Source organism: Lepus europaeus, chromosome 12 (assembly GCF_033115175.1).
Source record: "Lepus europaeus isolate LE1 chromosome 12, mLepTim1.pri, whole genome shotgun sequence".
Classification (NCBI taxonomy): Eukaryota; Metazoa; Chordata; class Mammalia; order Lagomorpha; family Leporidae; genus Lepus; species Lepus europaeus.
This window is the reverse complement of record NC_084838.1, coordinates 29,846,412-29,870,982: the sequence shown is the minus strand read 5'-3', so window position 1 is coordinate 29,870,982 and position 24,571 is coordinate 29,846,412. Positions and strand designations below refer to the sequence as shown.

The 24,571-nt window shown below is 38.5% G+C and overlaps 1 protein-coding gene and 1 pseudogene across 2 annotated transcripts in view; one reads left to right on the top strand and one right to left on the bottom strand.

Moving 5' to 3' along the window:
• SMC2 (structural maintenance of chromosomes 2) overlaps nt 1–24,571 on the top strand; it is a 76,656-nt gene that overhangs the window by 3,668 nt on the left and 48,417 nt on the right. For both annotated transcript variants that reach the window (XM_062207840.1, XM_062207841.1), the window contains exons 4-14: nt 1,024–1,146; nt 2,812–2,850; nt 8,128–8,238; nt 8,421–8,465; nt 10,077–10,310; nt 10,861–11,010; nt 17,066–17,299; nt 18,544–18,703; nt 19,165–19,282; nt 19,886–20,024; nt 22,024–22,143. In XM_062207840.1, the coding sequence (XP_062063824.1) occupies nt 1,024–1,146; nt 2,812–2,850; nt 8,128–8,238; nt 8,421–8,465; nt 10,077–10,310; nt 10,861–11,010; nt 17,066–17,299; nt 18,544–18,703; nt 19,165–19,282; nt 19,886–20,024; nt 22,024–22,143 (1,473 nt within the window). The remainder of the gene's footprint in view (nt 1–1,023; nt 1,147–2,811; nt 2,851–8,127; nt 8,239–8,420; nt 8,466–10,076; nt 10,311–10,860; nt 11,011–17,065; nt 17,300–18,543; nt 18,704–19,164; nt 19,283–19,885; nt 20,025–22,023; nt 22,144–24,571) is intronic.
• Nucleotides 5,604–7,773, bottom strand: LOC133771841 (nuclear autoantigenic sperm protein-like; annotated as a pseudogene).

The window sequence follows — 24,571 nt, the reverse complement described above, 5'->3', positions numbered from 1 at the left end:
ACCACCAACCTCACAATCTTATCAGGAAAATAAAAGAACTAACCTTTATTTAGTAGTTGTTAAGCACTTGATGTGCACTGGATATTCTTTTTTTTTTTTTTTTTTTAAGAAATTTATTTATTTAAAAGAGAGAGAGAGGTCTTCCCTCCACTGGTTCACTTTCTAAATGGTCACAACGGCCGGAACTGAGCTGTTCTGGAGCCAAGAGATCCTTCCGGGTCTCGCATGCAGGTGCAGGAGCCCAAGCGCCTGGGCCAGGACATCAGCAGGGAGCTGAATCCAAAGTGGAGCAGCCGGGACTCAAAACTGGTGCCCATAGAGGATGCCAGCACTGCAGGCCGGGACTTTAACTCGCTAAGCCACAGCACTGGGCCCTGTACTGGATATTCTTGAATCTACTGTATATACAGGGAAAAAAGGATGAGCAGTAGTCTTAAAAGACCTTAAAACTTGGTGGTGACACAATCATATGCAGTTATCTGATTCAGTCGATTATAAACAAGACAATGAAACCATACTGAAATTCTGCTCTTTTAAGTAGTTGAAAATCATGTCTTTATTAATCGCTTTTAGAATCATTTCAAGAATTGATTCTAGACTACTTGTCTTTAGCTTTTAGTATCTGACTTCTGTTTCCGTGGAAAAGTAGGAGAAGAGGGGTTAACTTCTAAGTGTGGAAAAATTGCAGAAAGAAGGTGACTAGGAGAGGAAAATACATTTTACACATCCTTGAAAACTTAAAGCTGGAAGTGACCTTAGAGACCTAGTACTCCCCAGGGAAAGTTAAAATGCTTGCTTGTGGTTACGTAACTTCTCAGCAAAGTTCCTGGATTAGAGGTTAGTTGTTCTAACTCAGATTAGTATTCTCTTTTAACTGTGTCATGCCTCTTCGCTGTTAACTCAGGATTGCTTTCATTTACCATTAGGGGACAGAGCAAATAAAGGTAGTGTACTTGGTAATTTATTGTATTAGCATAAAGTGTACGTGTACATTTATATTTTTTAAAAATACTTCCATTTTAGGTGGTCATTGGTGGCAGAAATAAATATTTAATCAATGGAGTAAATGCAAACAACACCAGAGTACAGGATCTCTTCTGTTCTGTTGGTCTTAATGTTAACAACCCCCACTTTCTCATCATGCAGGTATTGTTTGTGTGTGTCTGGAGGGTGGGGTATTGATATCTCTTTCTAAATGATTTTGACATCTCTTAAGTTACTATTATGGAATGCTGTTTTTACATCTTCAATTTTTTATCTATTATGCTGTGTCTTGATACCTGTTAAGAAATGTTGTTTAGTTATTGGTCCATTGTATTTTGTACATTTAAATTTTGAAGAATGGCCAGAAACAATTTTTTTTAAAGATTTATTTATTTTATCTGAAAGGCAGAGTTACAGAGAGGCAGAGAGAGAGAGAGAGAGAGAGAGATTGAAGTCTTCCATCCACTGGGTCACTCCCCAGATAGCCCAACAGCCAGGGCTGCACCGATCTGAAAGCTTCCTCCGGGTCTTCCACACATGTGCAGGGACCCAAGGACTTGGGCCACCTTCTACTGTCTTCCCAGGCCATAGCAGAGAGCTATATGGGAAGTGGAGAAACCAGGACTCCATCCGGTGCCCACATGGGATACCAGCACTGCAGGTGGTGGCTTTACTTGATATGCCACAATGCCAGTCCCACAATTTTCCTTAACTGTATTTTGTTACTACAAGAACAATACATGCTGACTTCCAAAAACTTGCTGTAATATTTTCTTTTAAATTACTGGATTAAAGCATTTTATTATTTCAGGCATATACGTTTGAATAATTTTCTTTTTTTGGAGACCAATTACATGAAAAGTAAGGGATAATGTTATTTTGTACTTATAACCTATTTCACTTGACTCTATATTGAGAGTCACAGAAAAGTCAGTGGTGGGATCCTGGTGGGGCCAGGTCTTAGTCCAACTTGTACTGCTATAACAATATCACTGGGTAAATTATAAACAGTGCTTATTTAGCTCATTGTACCAGAGATTGAGAAGTTCAAGAACATGACACTGGTATCTGGTAAGAGCTGCGTCATCCATGATGGAAAGCAAAAGATCAAGGAGAGCTAATCTCACGGTAAAACCTTCCTACTCATGTGATGATGACATTAATTCTAATTAATTCTAATTGCTTCTTAATTAGACCCTACTTCCCAACACATAAACTTTGGGGACATTCAAAACGTAGCAAACAAAAATAAAAATATTTTCACTAGAGTACATAACAAATTTCATAGCTGAAAATTCACTTCAAGTGAATCTACATCTAAGCAGTATGATTTTCTGTAACCTGGTGTACAGATTTTGTTTGGGTAGTGAATTGTGATTTTTCTGGCATTGAAATAAAATATTTTATTCTTCTGTTTGTAGCCTAGAACTGTCATCTGTTTCATAAAATCTTCGAGGTTATCAAAAATCGAATAATGTTCACTAATTATGCTAAAGATTATTTATATACTTGCTTTAGAATTAGACACGTCATTAATGGTCTGAGTTTATAACATTTAATAAAACATTTCATTTGTATCATTTAATAATTTAGGTAATTTGTATCATTTATAAGTGAGAAAGTTAATACCAGAGTTCCAAAGTTCTGCAAGTATAAGGTACCTTTGGTCTCAAATCTCACAAAAGCTTTTTTATATTGGTAGAAGAAAAACCTTTTCAATGATGGGTATGTGGAGATAACAGTACTTTGAATTCAGATAAACTTAAAACCTTTCCTTTACATTTTCTGTAATTTGTTATTATAATAAATTTCCTATTTTGTTTTCAGGGCAGAATTACAAAAGTATTGAATATGAAACCTCCAGAGGTAAGAGTACTGTTTATGGACAGCAAAAATAGGAATTTTAAATGTTGTTTTAGTCATCTTGGCAGTCAGCTTTTTAAAATAGCAATTTATATTAAAATTCTTGGAAACATTATTTATTTAGGAATGATTAATAAAGAAACTTGGGTTAGTTGGCACTGTGCCCAGTATTATAAAACAATTTTGAGTGTGTCAGGCAGCCTTGTTCAGTTGGTGTTCCATGTCAGTATTAATTTTGTAGAAAAACTAACAGTGTGGAATTAAATCATTTCATACAATTAGTTGCATAGGGATTTGGAATATTTTTTGTTGTTTTAAAGATTTATTTATTTATTTGAAAGTTAGAGTTAATAGACAAGGAGAGACAGAGAGATCTTCAATCCACTGGTTCATTCCCCCAGATATGGCCACAATGGCCAGGGCTGGGCCAGGCCAATGCCAGGGTCAGGAGCTTCTTCTGGGTCTTCCATATGGGTGCAGTTGCCAAGGCTCAGGGATGTGGGCCATCTTCCTCTAACCCTCCCAGCCCCCCCACCCCAAGGGAGGCACATTGATGAGGGGCAGGAATGGAAGTGGAACTGCCAGGAATCAAACTGGTACCCATATGAGATACTGGCACTGTAGGCTGCAGTTTAACCCATTGTGCCACAGCACTGTCCCCCGGGCCTTAGGATTTAATTTCTCTTTGGGCCACCTTGAAAAGTGTTGTTAAGAGGGAATGAATATTTTGTATATTATATATATTTACATAGCTTTCTATTAAGAATATTGATGGCAGTACTAGTCTGCTTCAGAGTATAGATGATTCTCCTTTTCTTTATATCACATTTTAGGGCAAGAGTGGGGAACATCCAACAGGCTGTACAAGGCCCACAAAATCATTTCATCTGGCTCTCCCAAGGGAACTGCAGGCAGAAATTGAAATTTAATCTATATAACTGACTAATTTTTTTAATATTTTGTATGGCTCGTGGTCTATGTTATAAATATCTATATGGTCTTTGGCAGAGAAAAGATACCCCCTCCCCACCTTAAGGGGAAACATCTAGTTTTATTTTTACTTATTTATTTATTTTTAAAGATTTATTTATTTATTTGAAACTCAGAGTTAAACAGAGAGAGGAGAGGCAGAGGGGTGGGAGGAGGGGTCTTCCATCCGCTGGTTCACTCCCCAATTGGCTACAATGGCCAGAGCTGTGCCAATCTGAAGCCAGGAGCCAGAAGCTTCTTCTGGGTCTTCCACATGAGTGCAGGGGCTCAAGGACTTGGGCCATCTTCCACAGCTTTCCCAGGCCATGGCAGAGTGCTGGATAGGAAGTGGAGCAGCCAGATCTTGAACCGGCACCCATATGGATGCCGGCGCTTCTGGCCAGGTTATTGATCTGCTGCGCCACAGCGCCAGCCCCTTTTTTTTTTAATTTTTTAATGCATTTATTTGAAAGGTAGACAGAGAGACAGAGATCTTCTTTCTATCTGCTAGTTCACTCTTCCAGTTTTCTGCAACAGCCAGATCTGGGCCAGGCTGGAGCCAGGAGTCAGGAACTCCATCCAGATCTCTCATGTGGGTGGCAGGAACCCAAGTACTTGGGAATCATCAGCTAATTCCCCAGGAATATTAGCAGGGAGCTGGATCAGAAACAGAGCAGCCAGAATTCAATGGGTGTTCAGATAATGGGGTGCCAGAATCACAAGCTGTGACTTAACCCACTGTGCCATAATGCCAGCCCCAGGAAACTTCTAATTTGAAAACTTGCAAATAGTAAAAATCTTAGTGGGTTCCAGAGAAGAAAGATTCCTTTTGTGATATGAATTGATGAGCAGAAACTTCAAGACAAAAAGGCCTGCTGACAACGTTGCCCTTATAAAATTATAGTTAATATTTGTGTTTTTCAGAGTGCTTTACACATGTTTTGTTTAATTCTTAATGATGCTATAAGATACTGTAAGTGCTTTGGATGAAGAAACAGGTGCAGATAAAATTAAGTTGCTTGTCCAATTTCTTAAAGCATGTGTCACAGTTGGGAGGCCAGCGTTACTGCTGTGCCTTACCTTCATTGGCAAAAAAGGACTGACTGGAAAAGAGTTTTAACTACAAACTCCCAAAATGAAAGCTAATAGTGGCAACTTTTTATTTACTTTTTTTAGATTTGTATTTGAAGTAATAAAGGGGGGAGGAATTAATGGCTTTAAGATGTTTTTGTGTCTTGGTTTGTTTTTGTTTGTTTTTTGTTTTGTTTTGTTTTGTTTTTGACAGGCAGAGTGGACAGTGAGAGAGAGAGAGACAGAGAGAAAGGTCTTCCTTTGCCGTTGGTTCACCCTCCAATGGCCACCCGCGGCTGGTGCGCTGTGGCCGGCGCATCGTGCTGATCCAAAGCCAGGAGCCAGGTGCTTTTCCTGGTCTCCCATGTGGGTGCAGGGCCCAAGGACTTGGGCCATCCTCCACTGCACTCCCGGGCCATAGCAGAGAGCTGGCCTGGAAGAGGGGCAACCGGGACAGAATCTGGCGCCCCGAAATGGACTAGAACCCGGTGTGCCTGCGCCGCAGGTGGAAGATTAGCCTATTGAGCCACGGCGCTGGCCGTGTCTTGGTTTTTTGTTTATAGTGTTAATTGATGTTACACAAAAAGAATACCCTAAAAGTGAAAAAACACATTACATACAAAAAAGATTTGCCTTGGGAGGAAGGCTCTGCCCAGTCTAAACACACAGTGCCTTCAACTGTAGCTCCAGCCTCTAGCGTCCTCTCCACTTGCTGCTCAGCTTTCAGTCTGATTCTCAGCTGCCTCTTTTTTTCCTGAAACTTGTTTTCCACTGAGGAGAGCAGCCACTGCCTCCTTTCACCTCAGCCTCTTGTTTGGCTTTCTGTGCATCATCTTTCTGGGGACTCTCTTCCTCTGGTTTCCTTTCTGAAAAGGTGAGAAATACCAGTCACAGCGTTTGATGGAGAACAACCATTTGTTCGGCTTTGTACTGAGGAGATTCCTCCAGTGGGAGTGAAAACTGAAATAGAGCTTCGAGAGCTTATTCAACTACATTCCCTTTATGGTGGGATTCCTTTGCATCTTCTGTTTTCTTTCATTTCAGGGGCAATTCTTTCAGCCCCTCAAACTCTTACATTCAGTGGGTGATCCTTCAACCTCCTCCATCTGCTCATTGAGTTTAGCCATTTTCTTTTTAATGACATCAGTAGATTTGCTGAACTGTGCCACTGCCTCATTTACTGAGAGTTGTAGCCATAAGCCAACCCCAGTGGGTCACTGCAAGGAGACAATGATGGGGTTCCAAGTACTGCTGGTGCAGGTTTAGGCAAGCTTAGAACTCTCTTACACCTTGGATGTAATCACCAGGGTCCACTTCAACTTCTCCAAGTTTAGGATGTTCCCGTGTATCCTAAAGTTCAGCTTATGTTTTTTGCCTTTTAAAATGATCTTTGCTAAATCCTGCATATCCCAAGCAAATTCTAGGTTCCCGGTCTCCTCCTTTTCATCACCAGCAGTCTCCTATTCTAATGCGTAGCTTAGCCTCCTGGCTAGGAACTAGTTCTGCCCTGACCTCTGGTTCTGAGCCATCTTTTGTTTCTGTCAATCCTGTAGAAGTCTGGATCAGCAGAAGCTCTGCAGCTACAAGTTCATACCATCATTAGAGACAACTGTGGCCTCCTACCCAGGCTCCTAAGATTCTTCTGGTCTCACCCTGCATCTGGGCCTCTGTAGCCTTTGTTGTCCTGACGGGTGGCTTTTCTAGAAGAGGCACTTCCTGCCCTACTAAGATGTTCATTGAGAATAGCTTTTCCGTTTCATTTTCAGAGGTGGTTGCCTGCTCCTTTGCTTCTACATCCACTGCAGTGTCCTGCTTTTCTGAGTTCAACAGGCTGCTCTTCTGCAGCGTCTTTTGACTTCTGTCTGCTTACAATCGCCTCTCTGCTTCTGCTGTCCTCTTTTTTCTCTGCACTCTTCTTGGTCCAGAAACTTTTTCCTTCCTCAGTATCTAGTGCTTCCTGTTCTGGCTTCCCCAAAGTGACCTCAGCTTTGTTCAGCCCTTCTGGTGCTGCTGTTCCTTTTGCCTCTTTGGAGGTTTCAGTTAACTGAAACATTGTCTTGTAGCTTCTCTTTAGACTCACTTAAATCCTTATCTTCTACCATTCTCCATTTCACTTCTCGGGCTTTGATGGAGACTTGGCTGCCTTTTTGTGTGTGTTCTTGGCATCAGAAAGCCATTTTCTCAACTCTTCCCTTGTTTCCTCAGGTATATTTTCATTTTCTACCAGAGATTCATCTTCTGTTTGTCTCATTTTTCTTCTTCCATGTGTTCTCCTTCCAAGGCATTTCCCAACATACTGTTCTCTGTTCTGGTAATTCCAAAAGTGATTTTCCATAGAAAAAGAAGACTTCTCCACACTTGTTATCTGCCCTCCCTATACGCTGTTTCTTAAAAGGTTAGTTACTTCCTGGAATCACCAGATGGTTCTGTCTTAAACCCAATAGTTTCTTGGCTTTACTGTCCACATCAACACTCCCCACCTTATCTGCAGAGGTAGAAAAAACAAGAGCATCTTCAGTTTTTCAGCAGAAGCCAACTCCGTAGTGATGGGGGCAGTGGCTGTGGGCTGTTTCTATCATTCCCTCGAGGAGGTGGACCACTGAGTGGACCAGAGTCTGTGAGGGAAGCAGAGGCTTACTCAGGGATAGAAAATGGCAGATTATGGATTTATGAATCCCAGAAACTTAGTGTACCAAAACACTTGATTTTAGAAGAAGAGTGAAGGCCAGAAATGTTTCTTGGATGTAAGAGCTATGGTAATCATCTGCATTTAAAAATGTATATATTTACTTATTTCCATTTTATTTGAAAGTTAGAAAGAGATCTTCATCTGTGGATTCCCTCCCTAAATGCTCGGCATACTGGGGGTAGGCCAGGCATAACCATGAGTCCAGAACTCAATCCAGGTTTCCCATGTGGGTGGCAGGAAACCAACTACCATGAGCAGTCATCTTCTGGCTCCTACAGTGCACTTTAGCAGGAAGCAGGATTTGGAAGTGGTGCCAGAACTCAAACCCAGGCATTCCAGTATGGGATGAAGGCATCCCAAGTGAGTTGTCTTAACTTCTGCTCCAAGTGTTTGCTTCCCAATGTATGCATTTTTACCTATTTAACTTTTACTTTCTACTAGGGCTGTTATTTTGGTTGTTTAGGGAGGCAAAGGCTATAATAATATATTTCATGCAAATTCCAATTAGAAACATTAAGAGTCTTAAAACATTAATACAATGATCATTTCAGATTTTATCCATGATAGAAGAAGCAGCTGGAACCAGGATGTATGAATACAAAAAAATAGCTGCCCAGAAAACTATAGAAAAAAAGGAGGCTAAGCTGAAAGAAATTAAGACGGTAATTAAATTCATATAAAACATTTTTGGAAAAGAGTATAACTTTGCATTTGGGTTTTCTGCTTGTAAAGAAGGAAATTATTTATATATTTATTGGTTTTACAGAGTCTTCAGTATTCTGTTTTAAAAAATATTTTGATGATACTTTACATACTGAATATAGGGATATTCTTTATTTTCTAGATACTTGAAGAAGAGATTACTCCAACCATTCAAAAATTAAAAGAGGTATATACTGCATATGTGAAGACAACCATTTAGAATGTCTCAAAAGTGGTGATGTATCTAAAATCAGTTACAGGGATGAAGTGTGTATAACACTTCTTGGGGATCTGTCCCTGTGATTATATAAAGATTTAAAGTTAGTGCTTCATAATGCAACCTTTGTTTACAGAGGCTATGTACTTCATATCTACTAAGTCATAGTGATTTTGGACAACCATCTAGATCTCAGAAATTTATATGCTGTATGTTAATACTTTATTGAAGAGAAGGAAGTTTTGGATTTTACTGGATAATTAGAATGAACTGGAACAACATTTTTTAAAAATGTAGCACTTAGTAACCCTCAGTGGTAATGAACATTAATAAGGTAGGTTAATAGGATGATGTGTAGGATAATCTATAATTATTGATATGAAGACATTTTGTAAGTGGAAGGTAGTGAAACCAAGGATTGGGTTTTCTCTGTAATCTGTAAAGCTCCAAACATTATAAAACTTGTGAAATCCAGAGTGCATTTATAGAGTATTAATTTAAAAAAAATTTTTTTTGACAGGCAGAGTTAGAGACAAAGAGGTCTTCCTTTTTTTTTCTGTTGGTTCACCCCACAAATGGCTGCTACGACTGGCGCGCTGCGCCGATCTGAAGCCAGGAGCCAGGTGCTTCCTCCTGGTTTCCCATGCGGGTGCAGGACCCAAGCACTTGGGCCGTCCTCCACTGCCTTCCCAAGCCACAGCAGAGAGCTGGACTGGAAGAGGAGCAACTGGGACAGAATCCGGCGCCCCAACTGGGACTAGAACCTGGGGTGCTGGTGCCACAGGTGGAGGATTAGCCTAGTGAGCCCTGGCGCTGGCCGAGTATTAATTTTTAATATGTCCATTTAAGAACTCCTTAAATGTTCATAAAATGTTGGTACTTTTCAGAGCTGTTTTCTTTCTATATATAGTAGTATACGTGATTATTGGAAAAATTTCTAATTGATCTTTAAGGTGCTTTCCTTGTATGCATGATTTAGTAGAAAACATTGGATTAGGAGTTTAAATTTAGATTTCAGAGCTGACTTTGACACATTATTTCTAAATAAGACAATGTGGTTGGGTCATTTAACCACACAGAAGTTGTTTCTTTATCTACAAATAGAGAATTCAGTTGTTACTTTATTCCAGCAGGTTTTTAGGGGAGTCGAGTTCAATAATGTGTGAACATGTACATGAAGTAATCCTTAAAAGAATGTTAGTAGGCACTTTGGCTAATACTACTACAAAATGCATTTGGTAACATATCACTGGAGGATGTGCAGCTTTTCTTTATTGACTCCTTATTAGACTAATTTATATACTTGTTATTACCCATTTAAGAACCTCGTGGCCACATTGCTTGTTAATCCTGACTACCTGATTAACCAAGGATTCAATAGAAATGTTTTAATGCTGTCTAAAAAAGCCAGAGTTCTAATGTTTTTTGAAATTTTCTAATTTAAAATGTCAAGATCATTTAATATAAAGCAAAATTCCCATGTCATGAGAATTTGATACATATTGCTGTAGTTTGATGTTTCCCGGTTCTATTTAAAAATACAGATTTTGAATTGCTCTTTATTTGTGACTTGTCTTTCAGGAAAGATCTTCCTATTTGGAGTACCAAAAAGTAATGAGAGAAATAGAACATTTGAGTCGTTTATATATTGCTTATCAGTTTTTGCTGGCTGAAGATACCAAAGAACGCTCAGCTGAAGAATTAAAAGAAATGCAGGATAAAATTGTAAAGCTTCAAGAAGAATTGTCTGAGAATGATAAAAAAATAAAGGCACTTAATCACGAAATAGAAGAATTGGAAAAAAGAAAAGATAAGGTCAGCATATGTAAATTACTGCAAAAAATACTACATTCTCTACACTAATTATTTAGGATTCACTTGGGCATTGTTTTCCATGTTACTTTGTTCATCTTAAAGTAAGATAATGAAATATCTTATAAAGTAAATATTGCATATAGAAATCACAGAAGAATGGATGACACTGTGGCATAGAAGGGTTAGCCTCTGTGTGCAGTGTCAGCATCCCGTATGGGTTCCGGTTTGAGTTCCTGCTGCTACATTTCTGGTTCAGCTCCATGTTAACGTGCATGGGAGAGCAGTGGAAGATGGCCTGTGTATTTTGGCCCCTGTACCCACGTGGGAGACCCAAAGAAGCTTCTGGCTTCTGCCTGGCGCAGTCCTAGCTGTAGCCATATGGGGAGTGAGTCTGGAGATGGAATGTCTCTTTTTCTTTCCCTCTCTCTCCTCTCTCTGTATTTCTGACTTTGAAATAAATAAATAAAAGCTTTAAAAAATCACACAAGAAAAGGACAACACGAAAAAGTATATTAAGTAGTTGAACTGAATAGGGTACCTTTGATTACAGGAAATTGGAGGAATACTCCGGTCTTTGGAAGATGCTCTTGCAGAGGCTCAGCGAGTTAATACCAAATCCCAAAGTGCTTTTGACCTGAAGAAGAAAAACCTGGCAAGTGAAGAAAACAAACGCAAAGAGCTGGAAAAAAACATGGTCGAGGTAAGTGGCTAAAAAGCGTCATTTAATTATCACTAATGTACATTTATCCATTGTGCTAATATTTAAGGTGTATCTACTGTGTACCTAATTATTTGGACTGGAGTTACAGCAGTGGACAAAATGGTAAAAAGTTACTACCTTGTAGTATAGTGGAGAAATGACTAAGAAAATACATAAATAAAATATATAACATGTCATACAGTGAAAGCTAATGAGAATAAAATAAAACAAGGAAGAGAATTCATAGTTTAGAGGATGAAGGTTATGATTTAAGATTTTAAATTGGATAGATATTGAAATATGCAGCTACCGTTAGATTAGATAGAGAAAAGGAAGAAGGTTTCATTGGAGAAAATACAGAGAAAGTAGTAGGCTTGAGAGATACCAATAAAATATCTTGAGTAGTGATGTTGATTAGGTAGTTAAATATATGGATATTGAATCTAGGCTTAAAATACAAATTTGAGGGTCATGAGTGTAAAGATAATATTTAAATCCATAAGACTAGATGAAATTATCAGGATTGTGAGTTTATATAAGAAGAGAAGAATTCTGAGTTTTGAGAGTTTGATTACTTCAACATGTAAAAGTGTAAGACAAGAAGAATGAGCAGGTAGATCGAAAAACTAAGAAAAATCATGCCAGTAAGTTGTACTGGAGGCCAACTGAAAAAAATGTTTCAAGGACAAGTCACCTGTGATTCAGATTAGAGTGTTTTTACACTCTCACAGAATGGGAGCAGGAAAATGTTAAGAATGAGAGTAGATGGGCCGGCGCCGCAGCTCAGTAGGCTAATCCTCCGCCTTGCGGCGCCGGCACACCAGGTTCTAGTCCCGCTCGGGGCACCGATCCTGTCCCGGTTGCCCCTCTTCCAGGCCAGCTCTCTGCTGTGGCCAGGGAGTGCAGTGGAGGATGGCCCAAGTCCTTGGGCCCTGCACCCCATGGGAGACCAGGAGAAGCACCTGGCTCCTGCCATCAGAATAGCGCAGTGCGCCGGCCGCAGCGCGCTACCGCGGTGGCCATTGGAGGGTGAACCAACGGCAAAAGGAAGACCTTTCTCTCTGTATCCCTCTACTGTCCACTCTGCCTGTCAAAAAAAAAAAAAAAAAAGAATGAGAGTAGATGACTCTTGAAAAGCTTTCTGATAGGAGAAGGATAAATAAGCTAATGGAAGGGTAACAGAAATAATGAGTTTTTTGAGGGGCTTGATTTTACATGAAGTAAGTAATAATATTTTAATTCTAAAAATCCAGCAAAGAAGTCAACATTTGTGGTACAAGGAGAGGGATGAGAGAATTGTTGAAACAAGCTCCTAAAGTGGATGAGATGGGATAGAAACTGCTATACGGTTAGAGAAGGTAGCCTTTGTGACGAGTAGGAGTAGAGTAGGAGTCGGTCATCCATGGTGAGAGTCAGCTATACTGTTAGTTATATAGATGAGCAGTTCTGTGATTAGTGCTTATGAAAATTTTCTTGAGGGTGAATCCTGTCCCAGTAAAGAATACACATTTGATGTTTTATCTTAAAAAATATTAACTTCATTAAAATAAAGTATTTATTGTAGTAATTAATAGTACTTTAAATATTACAAATAAAGTATAAACTGTTCTGTTAGATTCTTTTGCACAAAAATAACAGTTAGTGACTTCAGAACCAGTGGGATAAAAATTTAGACAGATTGTCAAAGCAAGATGAATGTGATGTCTGTTTCACCCAGCAGATGAAATTAGATCGTCAAAAGTGTTTCTTTTGCTGCTGTTTTGTTTGTTTTTAAATCAGGCTCATAAAGCTCTGCCATGGTTTTGGTTCATTTTTTTTCCTTAATCTTGTTAGGTACTTAAGACTTCTCACACAGTGGCGTGGAATACTGCATTTTTGTCTCCTTTCTTATTCTTTTTGATTTCTAAATGTTAGCATGCCCCAGGGCTAGTACTCAGACATCTATTTACTATTGTTTCTGAGGTGATCTTTTCTAGCCTGTAGCTCTAAATACTGTCCACATGTTGATGTCTTCCAAATCTATAACTGGTCTTAACTCTTGCTCTGAACTCTGAATTAGTTTTATTGTGTATTGGTTACTAACTTGTCTGAGTCTAGTTGTTGTTGTCTAGGGACAACAGAAGCCTAGGATTCACTGCAAGCTGGTCACCCAAGGCTCGGAAAAACTGCCTGGGTTGGATGAAATCTTATTTGCATGTGCCCTATTCACAGCACAGCTGAGGGACCTCAGAAAGCAGCTGACTTGTATTTTATACCATGGGGTTAGTGTATACTGTGAGGTTAGGAATTCTTACTCCTGGCAGGACCATCTGGTCACTGTGGTCTATGACAAGATATAAAGTTTGAGCCGTCACATTTAGCATTTCATTAGGTTGTGGCCACAGCTTGGGAATTAGTTTCTTGGCCTTTTTTTGCCACATCCTTGTAGAAAAAAGCATATTGACAGGGTGGTTTCACACCTCCCAAGATCTTCAGTGTTCCCTAATTTCAGATAGGATTGGACTGAATTGGTACAATGCCAATGCATTCCCTGTGTGTCTCTTGGTCCCTTCTGGTAAGCCAGCTATTTGTTTATAGAGCCTACTAGTTCCTCAGAGGTTACAACTGTGCCCCCTTGAATGCACCATTTCCATTTCATCATTGGGTCTGCCTGTGTTGAACTTGCCCTAATTTATTGATGGGGTTTTTTAAGCACTCTTGTAAGAACAAATAGTCCAGTTTGTTGCAGTCACATATGGTGCTGTGAACTTAAGATGTTTAGTCTCCACCTGTGCTCATTAACAAGTAAAGACTTACCATTCGAAAAGGTTTTTTTCTGGTGGCTGCCTCAGGCAATTTACAGTCCCAAATCAGAGAAGCTGGTGTACCCAGTGGCAGTTTTGTCTTGCTGTAGCCTCTGGTCAGTATGGATGCAGGTTGAAGGCACCTGTTTTCTATTAGACTAGCAGGCTGTAGCAGGCTTTAAAAGCAGTGCCTTTACTAAGACTTGCTGAATGACTTGCAAGGCCTGCTGCTGTATAGGGTACCATTCAAAGTTGACAGTTCTGTTGAACGCCTCAACTACGGGGCCAAAAGAACTCCCAGATGGAGTACATGCTGCATCAGGTACCCAAGAGTTACCAGCTGTGAGGTGCCACCAGAGCCAGGAATTTTTGTTTGACTCTCTCTGGGATACTTTTTTGGCTTCTTATCCAAATGGGTTTTGGCATTTAACCTGCACTAATTTTCATGGCCTGAAGGCCTTTTTGACCAGCCAATTTGAGCTGGTGGTTATCATGATCTGTAACATTTTTATCTCTTAACAGATTTTGAATGAACAAAGTAATGTCCTGTTTTCCAGTTAACATTCAGTACTGCTTTGGAACTTGGGTGGTTTAGATACCAGGCAGGGGTGGATAGGCCCACTGGCAAGGCTTGAATTCTTAACTGTGAGAGAGCATATCCTTCATGAGGTAGAGATGTTCCATGCTACAAACAGCCCCAATTTCAATGGCTGTAAGGTACTCATGGTGAGAACTGTGGTACTGGCACCATGACATCCCATAGGGCCCTACCTACAACAAATAAACACCATGGGTCACTGACTTCATCCCCAGACCTCTGTTACCAGTTTAACATTTCCCCGAGGAGAACTGGAAGTGTTGTCGTGTGAGCTCCAATATCCAAGGACCCCAAAAAAGTATGAATTCTCTCAGGGTTTTTGTTTGTTTTTCCTCTCATTTTGGTGGGAGTATACAGCCCCTGTCTTCTGTTGGGGCCCTGGAGACCTTGTCCTCATTACCAACCACACTATTCAGTCATGTGGATATGCTGTTTCCCTTTATCGAGCAAACATTTCTGGCCCTTCTCCATCTCTTTCCTTTAGATAGTGAGTCTCCCTTTCTGTGAAGGCCTGCATTATGTGTGTTGGTTTCTTCTCAGATGCTTCAGGGTCCATGTGAATAGCCACTTCCCAAGGCGTTTGGCCTTAGGAACGAGCAATTATATGAGAGCCCAGCAACCAAGGGATCATGTGCTGAACTCTCCCATTTCCTTATTTCTAAATCTCTACCTCAGTCCATGCAGCCAGCTCTCATATCTATGAGTAGGTGACCTATGTGCCATTTACTGTGCCTCTTTCTGCACAAAACATCCAGACTGACATCTCTTCCTTAGCCTGGGGATTGGGGGATAGGGTCCCTCCAGCTTTGTCAATAAGCCATGGTTCTGTCAGATTGAATCTACTCTTCTCCAGTTTGTAAAGCAGTTTCACTTTGCATTGGTTACTAATTTGTCTGTGTCTAATAGATGGAATACACCCATACAACTAGTAGTGTGAAGCAGATTTACTACTTAGCAGTAGATATCAAGGAACAGTAGAAGCCCAAGATTCCCATAAGGCTCAGGAGAGCTGTCAAAGGTAGATCAAGTCTGCACTGAATGTGACCACTTGAACTAGAGCTGAGGAGACTGAGAAAACACTGTGTCCCAGATTTTATGCTCATAGATGATGTGAGTCTCTGAGCCAAGACATTAAAGGGCATCTTGTTCCTGTAGAGGGACTGAAACAGAGCATGAGCTATCAGGCCATTCTATCACTATCTCAGGATCTTGCATTTCTAGCATATTCCAGTTACTTTTGAGATCCACAGCTGATAAAAGGGAGATAAATGGGTCAAACAAAAGCCACCTAGAGAATTGTCCTGTAAACTCCAGATTGTTTTGGCCAGCTCTTTATTTGACATTTTTACTTGAATGACTAACAAAGTGTAAAATACCATAACATAGAATGCATAAATTTTCCCTATGTGTCCAAACCTACTTGTGTTATTGAATTTTCCTCATGTCATTAAATGTTACCTAATTCACCTAATTGTTTAGGTTCAAAACCCTGGAATCCTTGTGGATTTTCCCTTTTCTCTCAAACTTTGTTGTGTAATCCTTCAGTAAATTCTTTTGAATTTAGAAGTAATCCAGGACACAGTCACTGTTTACCACCTCATCAGTGTAACTTTTATTCAAGTCATCACCTCCTTAAGGGCTTTTGCACCAGTCCTTATTCTTTGCCCTATATCTACACTTGCCCTTCTGTAGTCTGTTCTTTATAGGCGCTAAAATATGAATTGGATCACATCACTCTAGTGCTTAAAATCTTTCAACAGTTTCAAAGTTGTTGCTGTGACCTACCAGGTGCTTCATGATGAAAACACTGGCTCGCTCTTAACCATTTCCTCACTGTGCTTCAATCACAGTTCCTCAAACACCCACTCCTTAGGGATCAAGTATGCTATTCCCCAGCTATTTGCATAGTCGTTCCTCTCCCTTCATTCAGGTTTCTGCTCAAGTGTAATCTCAGGAAGGCCTTCCTTTCTTATTTAATATAGTAATCCCCATCACTTTATTTCCCCTATGGTCCTCTACCCTAGGTAGATTACAGTGTTCCTGGGGACAGGGCCTTTGTCCATATATTTAGTGTCTTAGAAGAGAACTTGGAATAGAGTAAGCACCTAATATTTGATGAATCTTGATATTCAAGAGGCCCAAAATTTCTGGTCATTTTCATTTAAACAAGCTATCTAAATTTTTGTTGTTGTTTTTCAGTGCGGGTATCTTATATAGTCTGGATTATTAATAATATTTTTCTACAGCTTTTTAATACTTGAGTTTTATGGTCTTTAATAGTTTATAAAATATTTTCATGTATATGCTCTTAATCCTAAAAGCTCTACTTTTAAATTTAGTATAGGATAGCTATTTCAATTTTATAGATTTGGACACTTATTCTTAGTTTCTTCAAGTGGTTTGTTTTAATATGGAATGATTTTTAGCTCATTATGTGATATCCTATCACATACGGAATGAAAATATTTTAGGTAGTATATGTAAGAGTCAAAAGTGTCTCAAAAACAGTGAATTTCAAAATGAGAATTCAGCATTCAAACTTATGATGATTAAATTATTTTCCTTCTGCCTACTTCGAGCTGTTGAAAACATTTTGATGATATTTGGGTATATATGTGTAAGAAAATGGATATTTTTTCTAAAAATATTCCCCAATTTGAAACTCTTCCTAAAGGATTCTAAAACTTTAGCAGCGAAGGAAAAAGAGGTTAAAAAAATAACAGACGGGCTGCATGCCCTTCAAGAAGCAAGCAATAAAGATGCCGAAGCTTTGGCTGCTGCACAGCAGCACTTCAATGCTGTTTCCGCTGGCCTCTCCAGTAATGAAGACGGAGCAGAAGCAACTCTTGCTGGTCAGATGATGGCCTGTAAAAATGACATCAGTAAAGCTCAGACAGAAGCCAAACAGGTAAATGGAGACATTAAGTGCTATATGATTGCTTTTTTTTTTTTTTATAAAAGGCTAATTTCCGTGTTGTTTTTTGGCAGTTACACGATGTTGGAAATAATCAGTTTAATGTAAAGGACACTGTTAATTTTGTCATTCTGTAGTACCTAATACAACAAATGCAGATATGTTGATAGAGAAATCTTGATGATAGTAATTTGTCAAAATGTTTTAAGACATAAATTACCTTAATTCAATGTGCAGGTAAGTGCTTTGTTTCAGAGATTACAGAGATGATACTCTTAAAAATTTGTAAGAACTCAATAGTAGAGAAATTTTAAGGAATTCTTCGTTTTTCTGTTAATTTTAAGGGAACTGTGAAAGATCTATCATTCAGTTTTAAGGTGAGGATAGCTTCATCTAGGTCTTAAAATACCAGTTCACAGGCTAGCTGCCTGCAATGCCGGCATCCTATATAGGTGGTGGTTTGAGTCCCAACTGCTCCACTTCTGATCCAGCTCTGTGCTGATGCACCTGGGAAAGAAGTAGAAGATGGCTCAAGGGTTTGGGTCCCTGCCACCCATATAGGAGAGTCGAAAGAAGCTCCTGGTTCCTGGCTTCTACCTGTCCAGCCAAAGTCTTTGTGGTCATTTATGGGTAGTGAACCAGCAGATGGGAGATCTCTCTCTCTCTCTCTCTCTCTCTGTCTTTCTCTGTCCTTCTCTCTCTTCCTCTCTCCCCCTTTTCTCTATCTCTGCTTTTCAAATAAATAAATCTTAAAAAGTTTATGGTTTTAAGCAGAGTCAATTCAATTGTATAAACTTAAACATTAGCTTCCCTTTTGCTGTATAAGCTTACTTTTAATTGCTCTTTCACTGATTAGTGGTCATTCACAAATACAAATATGAACTCCTAAGTAGAAAGAGCTACTAGAGTTTTGATTTGTAGCTCTCCATTGTTTTTAATTTAACCAGCTCCTTACAGTTATTCTTTTCAAATAATTTCCCAACTTTGTTAATGTCGTTTAATAAATATTAAAAATATGAACTTTAATTGTGTATTATTTGGTGGTTTATATTAGTTATATATTAGTTTATACACTGAATATTTTTGGAAAATAGTGAAAAATTATTCATCTGTTGCAGTATTAATCCAAGAGAGCAAACAGATTTTTAAATCTGGTCTCTATTAACCTATCTTAATCTATGGCCATTCGATTATAAGCACTATTTGCCCATATCATCAGTTACATGTTTCCATCATAGGCTCAGATGAAGTTGAAACATGCCCAACAGGAATTAAAAAATAAACAAGCTGAAGTTAAGAAGATGGATAGTGGCTACAGGAAGGATCAAGAGGCTTTTGAAGCTGTAAAGAGACTTAAAGAAAAACTTGAAGCAGAAATGAAAAAGCTAAATTATGAAGGTTTGTGTTTGAAGACATTATAAATCATTAGTAGGTAGCGATTGTGTGTAGCAACCAACAAAGATAATAAGCAAGGAAGAAACATTTTTACTCTGAATTGGTGTTAGGATAAGAAGTATTTGTAAATATAGTCACAAAAATATGCACAAAATAACCCTTGAATTTTTGATAGCTTGGTGTTGAGAATTTCCTATTTCAATTACTTGAAAGCTTAGAAATGTCATTTGAATAATACTACATTAAACATTGAATTATGTGTTATTCCTTCGAATGAAAAGTGTTACTTGTTAGAAATAGTGGCTACTTGACATTTGGTAGAAATTTGAATATTAAGCATGCTTTTTCATTTAACACTTTGAGAAATTTATGTTTTGGTCCTAGGAATGCTTTGGAAATGGAGATTACTAATGTTTTCCTTAAAACAGTAGAATATCTGAATTTACTTATGATTTATTCTTCAGAAAATAAAGAAGAAAGTCTTTTGGAGAAGCACAGGCAAGTATCTCGAGATATCAGTAGACTGAAAGAAACCTATGAAGCTCTCTTGGCCAGATTTCCCAATCTTCGATTTGCATACAAGTAAGAAATTTAAACCTTGAATATTAATATCATAATAACCAATATGTCATTTTTTAATCAGAAGACATGCTGAAAGCTTTTTGACATCAGTGTTTTCATATGAAATCGTTGTAAGCTCTTTTTCCTTCCCTAGTACAGCTTTTCTTAAACATTTACTTAAATGTTTAAGATGTTGGTAGGAGAAATTCTTGTGAAATTTAGTGACTACTAATGCCAGTAATCTTACATTAAAACCAAAATGAGGGGAATTTATCTCAGTTCAAAGTGTCTTTAAAGTCATTCATTGCAGTTAAATATCTATATATTAGAGTTTGTTTTGCTACATGAATTTTTATGGAGTATTTATAATAATGATACGCATTATAGAGATTAGGACATCAAAATTGTTTTTCTTAGGTTGAAAACACACTGAAAGATCTTTTTGGTTGATTTAAAAAGCAACAGCTAGTTATTCATTTGGGACATTTGAAAATTTTCTGTTAAAATTTGTGATAATTTTTACCTTCATTTCTTTTTAATGTGCTGTTCAAAGGAGCTCTTTACTAGTAAATTAGTGTTTTTCTATTTTCCTGTTTAGAATTAATTTCTGTCAACTTTTCTTAGGGATCCAGAGAAGAACTGGAATAGAAATTGTGTGAAAGGACTTGTAGCTTCTCTGATTAGTGTAAAAGATACTTCTGCAACAACAGCTTTAGAATTGGTGGCTGGAGAACGACTCTACAATGTTGTGGTAGACACAGAGGTAAATTGGTTTTAGCTAAAGAAAATCTAAAATTTCTGAGTAATAGAAATGGAAAATAATGTATATAATGGATACTTTTTTTTGTTTTCAGATTCTCCTAAGGTCACTTATTTCCATAGGGTAAAACTATTCAGTTAATGACTTTTTTGTTGTAACATGTTAATGTGTGTATTTATTGGAACATAAAACGTAAGAAATATTGCTACCACAAATACTGTTATGAAAGTCCTCATATTTAAATGTTATTCATTTTTGTTTAATTTTTTAAATTTATTTTTAATCTGTATGAAAAAAATTCATTTGGGGGCTGGTGCTATGGTGTAGCTGGCCTCCCATGTGAGCACCAGTTCAAGTCCCTAGTCCAGGCTGCTCTACTTCCAATTCAGCTCCCTGCTAATGTGCCTGGGAAAGCAGTAGAAAATGGCCCAAATACTTGGATCTCTGCCACCCATGTGGCAAGATTCAGATGGAGTTCCAGGCTCCTGGTTTTGGCCTGGTCCAGCCTCGGGCATTGTGGCTATTTTGGGAGTAAACCATCAGATGGAAGATTGATCAGTAGATTCTCTCTCTTTCTAGGTCTGCCTTTCAAATAAATAAATCTTTTTTAATCACAAAATAAAAATTTTATTTGAGAGGCAGAGAGACCTAGAATGAGTGAGAGAGCTCTTTCCTCACCCTCCGGTTCACTCCTCAAATGCCTGCAACAACTGTATCGGACTGTGCTGGGCCAATCCAGGAGCAAAGAATTAAATCTAATTCTCCCATAATGACTGGTTTTTAAAGATTTATTTGTTTATTTGAAAAGCGAGAGGGAGAGACAAGAGAGATCATCCATACCCTGGTTGGCTCTCCAAAAGACTACAATAGCTAGGTCCAGTCCAGGCCAAAGCCAGGAGCTGGTAACCCCATCCTGGTCTCCCACAAGGGTGGCAGTGGTCCAAGTACCTAGACTTCTTCCACTGCATTGGACCATCCTCCATGGCCTTTTATTTATTTGCAAGTCAGAGTTACATAAAGGAGAGGCGGGGGGGTGGGGGGTATTCCATCCGATGGCTCACTCCCCAATTGACTGGAACGGCCGGAGCTGCATCAATCTGAAGCCAGCAACCAGCAGTCAGGAGCCTTCAGGTCTCCCACGCGGGTGCAGGGGCCCAAGGACTTGGGCCATCTTCCACTGCTTTCCCAGGCCATAGCAGAGAGCTGGATTGGAAATGGAGCAGCTAGGTCTTGAACTGGTGCCCATATGGAATGCTGGCGCTTCAGGCCAGGGCGTTAACCTGCTGTGCCACAGCGCAGGCCCCTAGCTGTACTTTATAAATTCTAACTTTTTATCCTTCTGTAGGATGCTCCTATTTCTTATATACATTCTACATAGTCATTGTCAAATTTACATCCTAATATTTAATTTTTTGTGTGCATTTAATGTGTACACCATGATGTTTGATACTTATACATAGTGAAATTCCTGTAGTCAGATATACAAGGATGATAACCTTACAAATATATGCCTCTTGTATATATAACAAGAACTTCTAAAATATATTAGCAAATTTTCAGTATACGTTATCATTAACTATAGTCCTCATGCTGTATATTACATCTTTAGATTTCATCCTGCCTAACTGCCATTTGATCTGTGACTGACTTCTATGCATTTCCTCCCCTCTCCACCCTGATAAACTATTGTTCTACTCTTTGTTTTATTTTGATAATCAGTGTTTTTTTTTTCTTTTAATGTATTGCATATTAAGTGTGCGGCTTACATCACTTAGCATTGTATTCTCTAGGTTCATCCATAGTGTAATAAATCTGTGTTGATTTGTTACTTATCAAATATTCCAAGCGCCTTAGTTGATTGAGGAACATCCCATAATCTTAAATTTTTGCTTGTCTAAGATAGAAGGCATAAACAGTTGTTCAGTTACAGATTCCTAAACTTTCACTCTTTCCATTTCAATATTTTCTGTCACTAAATTTTAGTTTTAAATGTGTGTTTTAGGTTACTGGAAAAAAGCTACTAGAAAAAGGAGAATTGAAGCGTCGATACACTATAATTCCACTCAATAAAATTTCAGCTAGATGCATTGCTCCAGAAACTCTGAAGGTTGCTCAGAATCTTGTAAGTCTTATTTATTCTTTTTGTAGTTGTAAGAAGTTGTTAATTTGAGGAGGACATAATCATATACAGAATCACAAAATTTCCTGTTACCAGTCTTTAAAAAATTAACATACAAAACAGTAGTTCACCCATGTGCAATTAGACAACAATAAAAATATTGGAAGACTAGGCCTCCCAAAGAATAGTATTACAATGTCTTTTAAATTTTTTTAAAAGATTTGTTTATTTGAAAGGCAGAGTTACAGAGAGGCAGAGGCAGAAAGAGGGAGATCTTCCATCCACTGGTTCATTCCCCAAGTGGCCGCAACACCCGAGCTGAACTGATCTGAAGCGTGGAGCCAGGAGCTTCTTCCAGGTCTCCCATGTGCATGTAGGGGCCCAAGGACTTGGGCCATCTTCTACTGCTTTCCCAGGCCATAGCAGCGAGCAGGATGGGAAGTGGAGCAGCCAGGACTCAAACCAGTGCTCATATGTTGCTGGCACTGTAGGCAATGGCTTTACCCACTGCACCACAGTGCTGGCCCCGTGTCTTTCAAGTTTTAAGTCACATGACTATCAGGTGATAGTCCCTTTTATATGATATTAAAATACCCACCTCTGCTTTCAAAAAAATTAGTAGAAGTGGGGGACATGTGTTTGACACAGCCGTTAAGACACCTCGTGCCATATCTGAGTACCTAGTTTGAATGCTAGCATTCCACATCCAGTCCAGCTTCCTGCTAAGATGCATTCTGGGAGAGCAGCAGATGATTGTTCAAGTAACTGGGTCTCTGCCACCCACATGGAAGACATGGAGTGAGCTCCTAGCTTTGGCCTGGCCCTGCGGGTATTTGGGGAGTGAGCTAGTGCGTGGAAGATCTTTCTCCATATGTCTCTCTGCCTTTCAAATAATAAAAGTAAAAATAATATGTATGTGTATTTATATATATACATATGAAATGAATATGGCAAAATGCGTAATCTATATTCTTATTTTTTGAATTATTTGAAATAGTTTTTTTTTAAAGGTTTATTAATTTATTTGAGAGAGTTACATAGAGAGAAGGGGAGGCAGAGAGAATGAGATAGAGAGGTCTTCCATCCTTTGGTTTACTCCCCAATTGGCCACAATGGCCGGAGCTGAGCTGATCCGAAGCTAGGAGCCAGGAGATTTCTCCAGGTTTCCCTATGCAAGAACTTGGGCCATCTTCTGCTTTCCCAGGCAAAAACAAAAATATTCATTTCTGATTTCTGAATAGAATTGCCACTAAAGATAAATACCCAGAATTTATTTAGTTTTTTTGTGCCATGCACATTTAAATCATCTGCATTGCATCCATTAGTATTACAGAGATGTTTTCTGAGGGTTCCTAAGATTGTTGTAGAGCCTATGGACAGTACATAGCAGATGATTGGGATTCCAGCCAACTGCTGCAGTGAATCTAAAGTAGTATACTTGCTAATAAGGAAAGATATTTAGAGAGCTATCATGATTGTGTAATACTGGGTAAAACCATGAAGCTAATTGTAACATTCAGCAGCAGTATCAGTTTGTTACTGACCAAGTACTTCTTCAATTGCTTGAGTTGAAAAGACAGTTCTATGAAACCTCTAAATAACATTTGTAATTAAGATACCAAGTTGGATAGCCACTGTTCTTACTGAAATTGAGAAGCTTTTAATAAAAATGGTTTCAAATACAGTTATATTGCAAAGTATACCATTAGAACAGAGAGGATGAAAGCAAAGTAATCAGAATGAGTGTTTTTGATTGATACTTCTTTTACTTGAAAAATTAAGTTTGGGTCAAGAAGACTCAAGAATTTAATTTAGCCATCGGTCAAGGCTCAGTGTTAGAAGGTAAATTGAAATGCTTGGAATCAGAAGTGTTTTGAGTTCTGTTACATTTTGGATTTGGGAATATTTGCATATGCATTATGAACTATCTTGAGGAGGAAATCCAAGTGTAAACTTGAAATTAATTTAGGCTTCATATATGACAGATACATAACATGAAGGTAATTGTGTATAATATTTTTTAATAATTTTGTGAACTAGATAAGTGTTTTATTCTGTGTAATTTTCAACTTGTGGCATGTCAGTGCTCAAAAAGTTTCAGATGGTGGAGCATTTCAGAGTTTTGGGTTAGAGATGCTCCAGTTGTAACAGCAGAAATACTTCTGCTTGTATTGGTAACCAGACCTGTTTAATGGTAACTGCTGTGTAAAATAACAATGCTGAGCATATGTTATATGTATTTACCTTTGTTGGGATTTCTGTTGCTGTTACTAAGCAACTTAAGGGATGCATAGTTTCTCTAAAAATATGAACAGAGGAAGGCATAAAAAAACGTTAAGAAGAGGCAGTTGAATCAAAAAAGAAGATGAAGGGAATTTTTATTTTTTCCTCTCAGTTATTTTCATGTTTTGATATCTCGTAACTGGTTGCT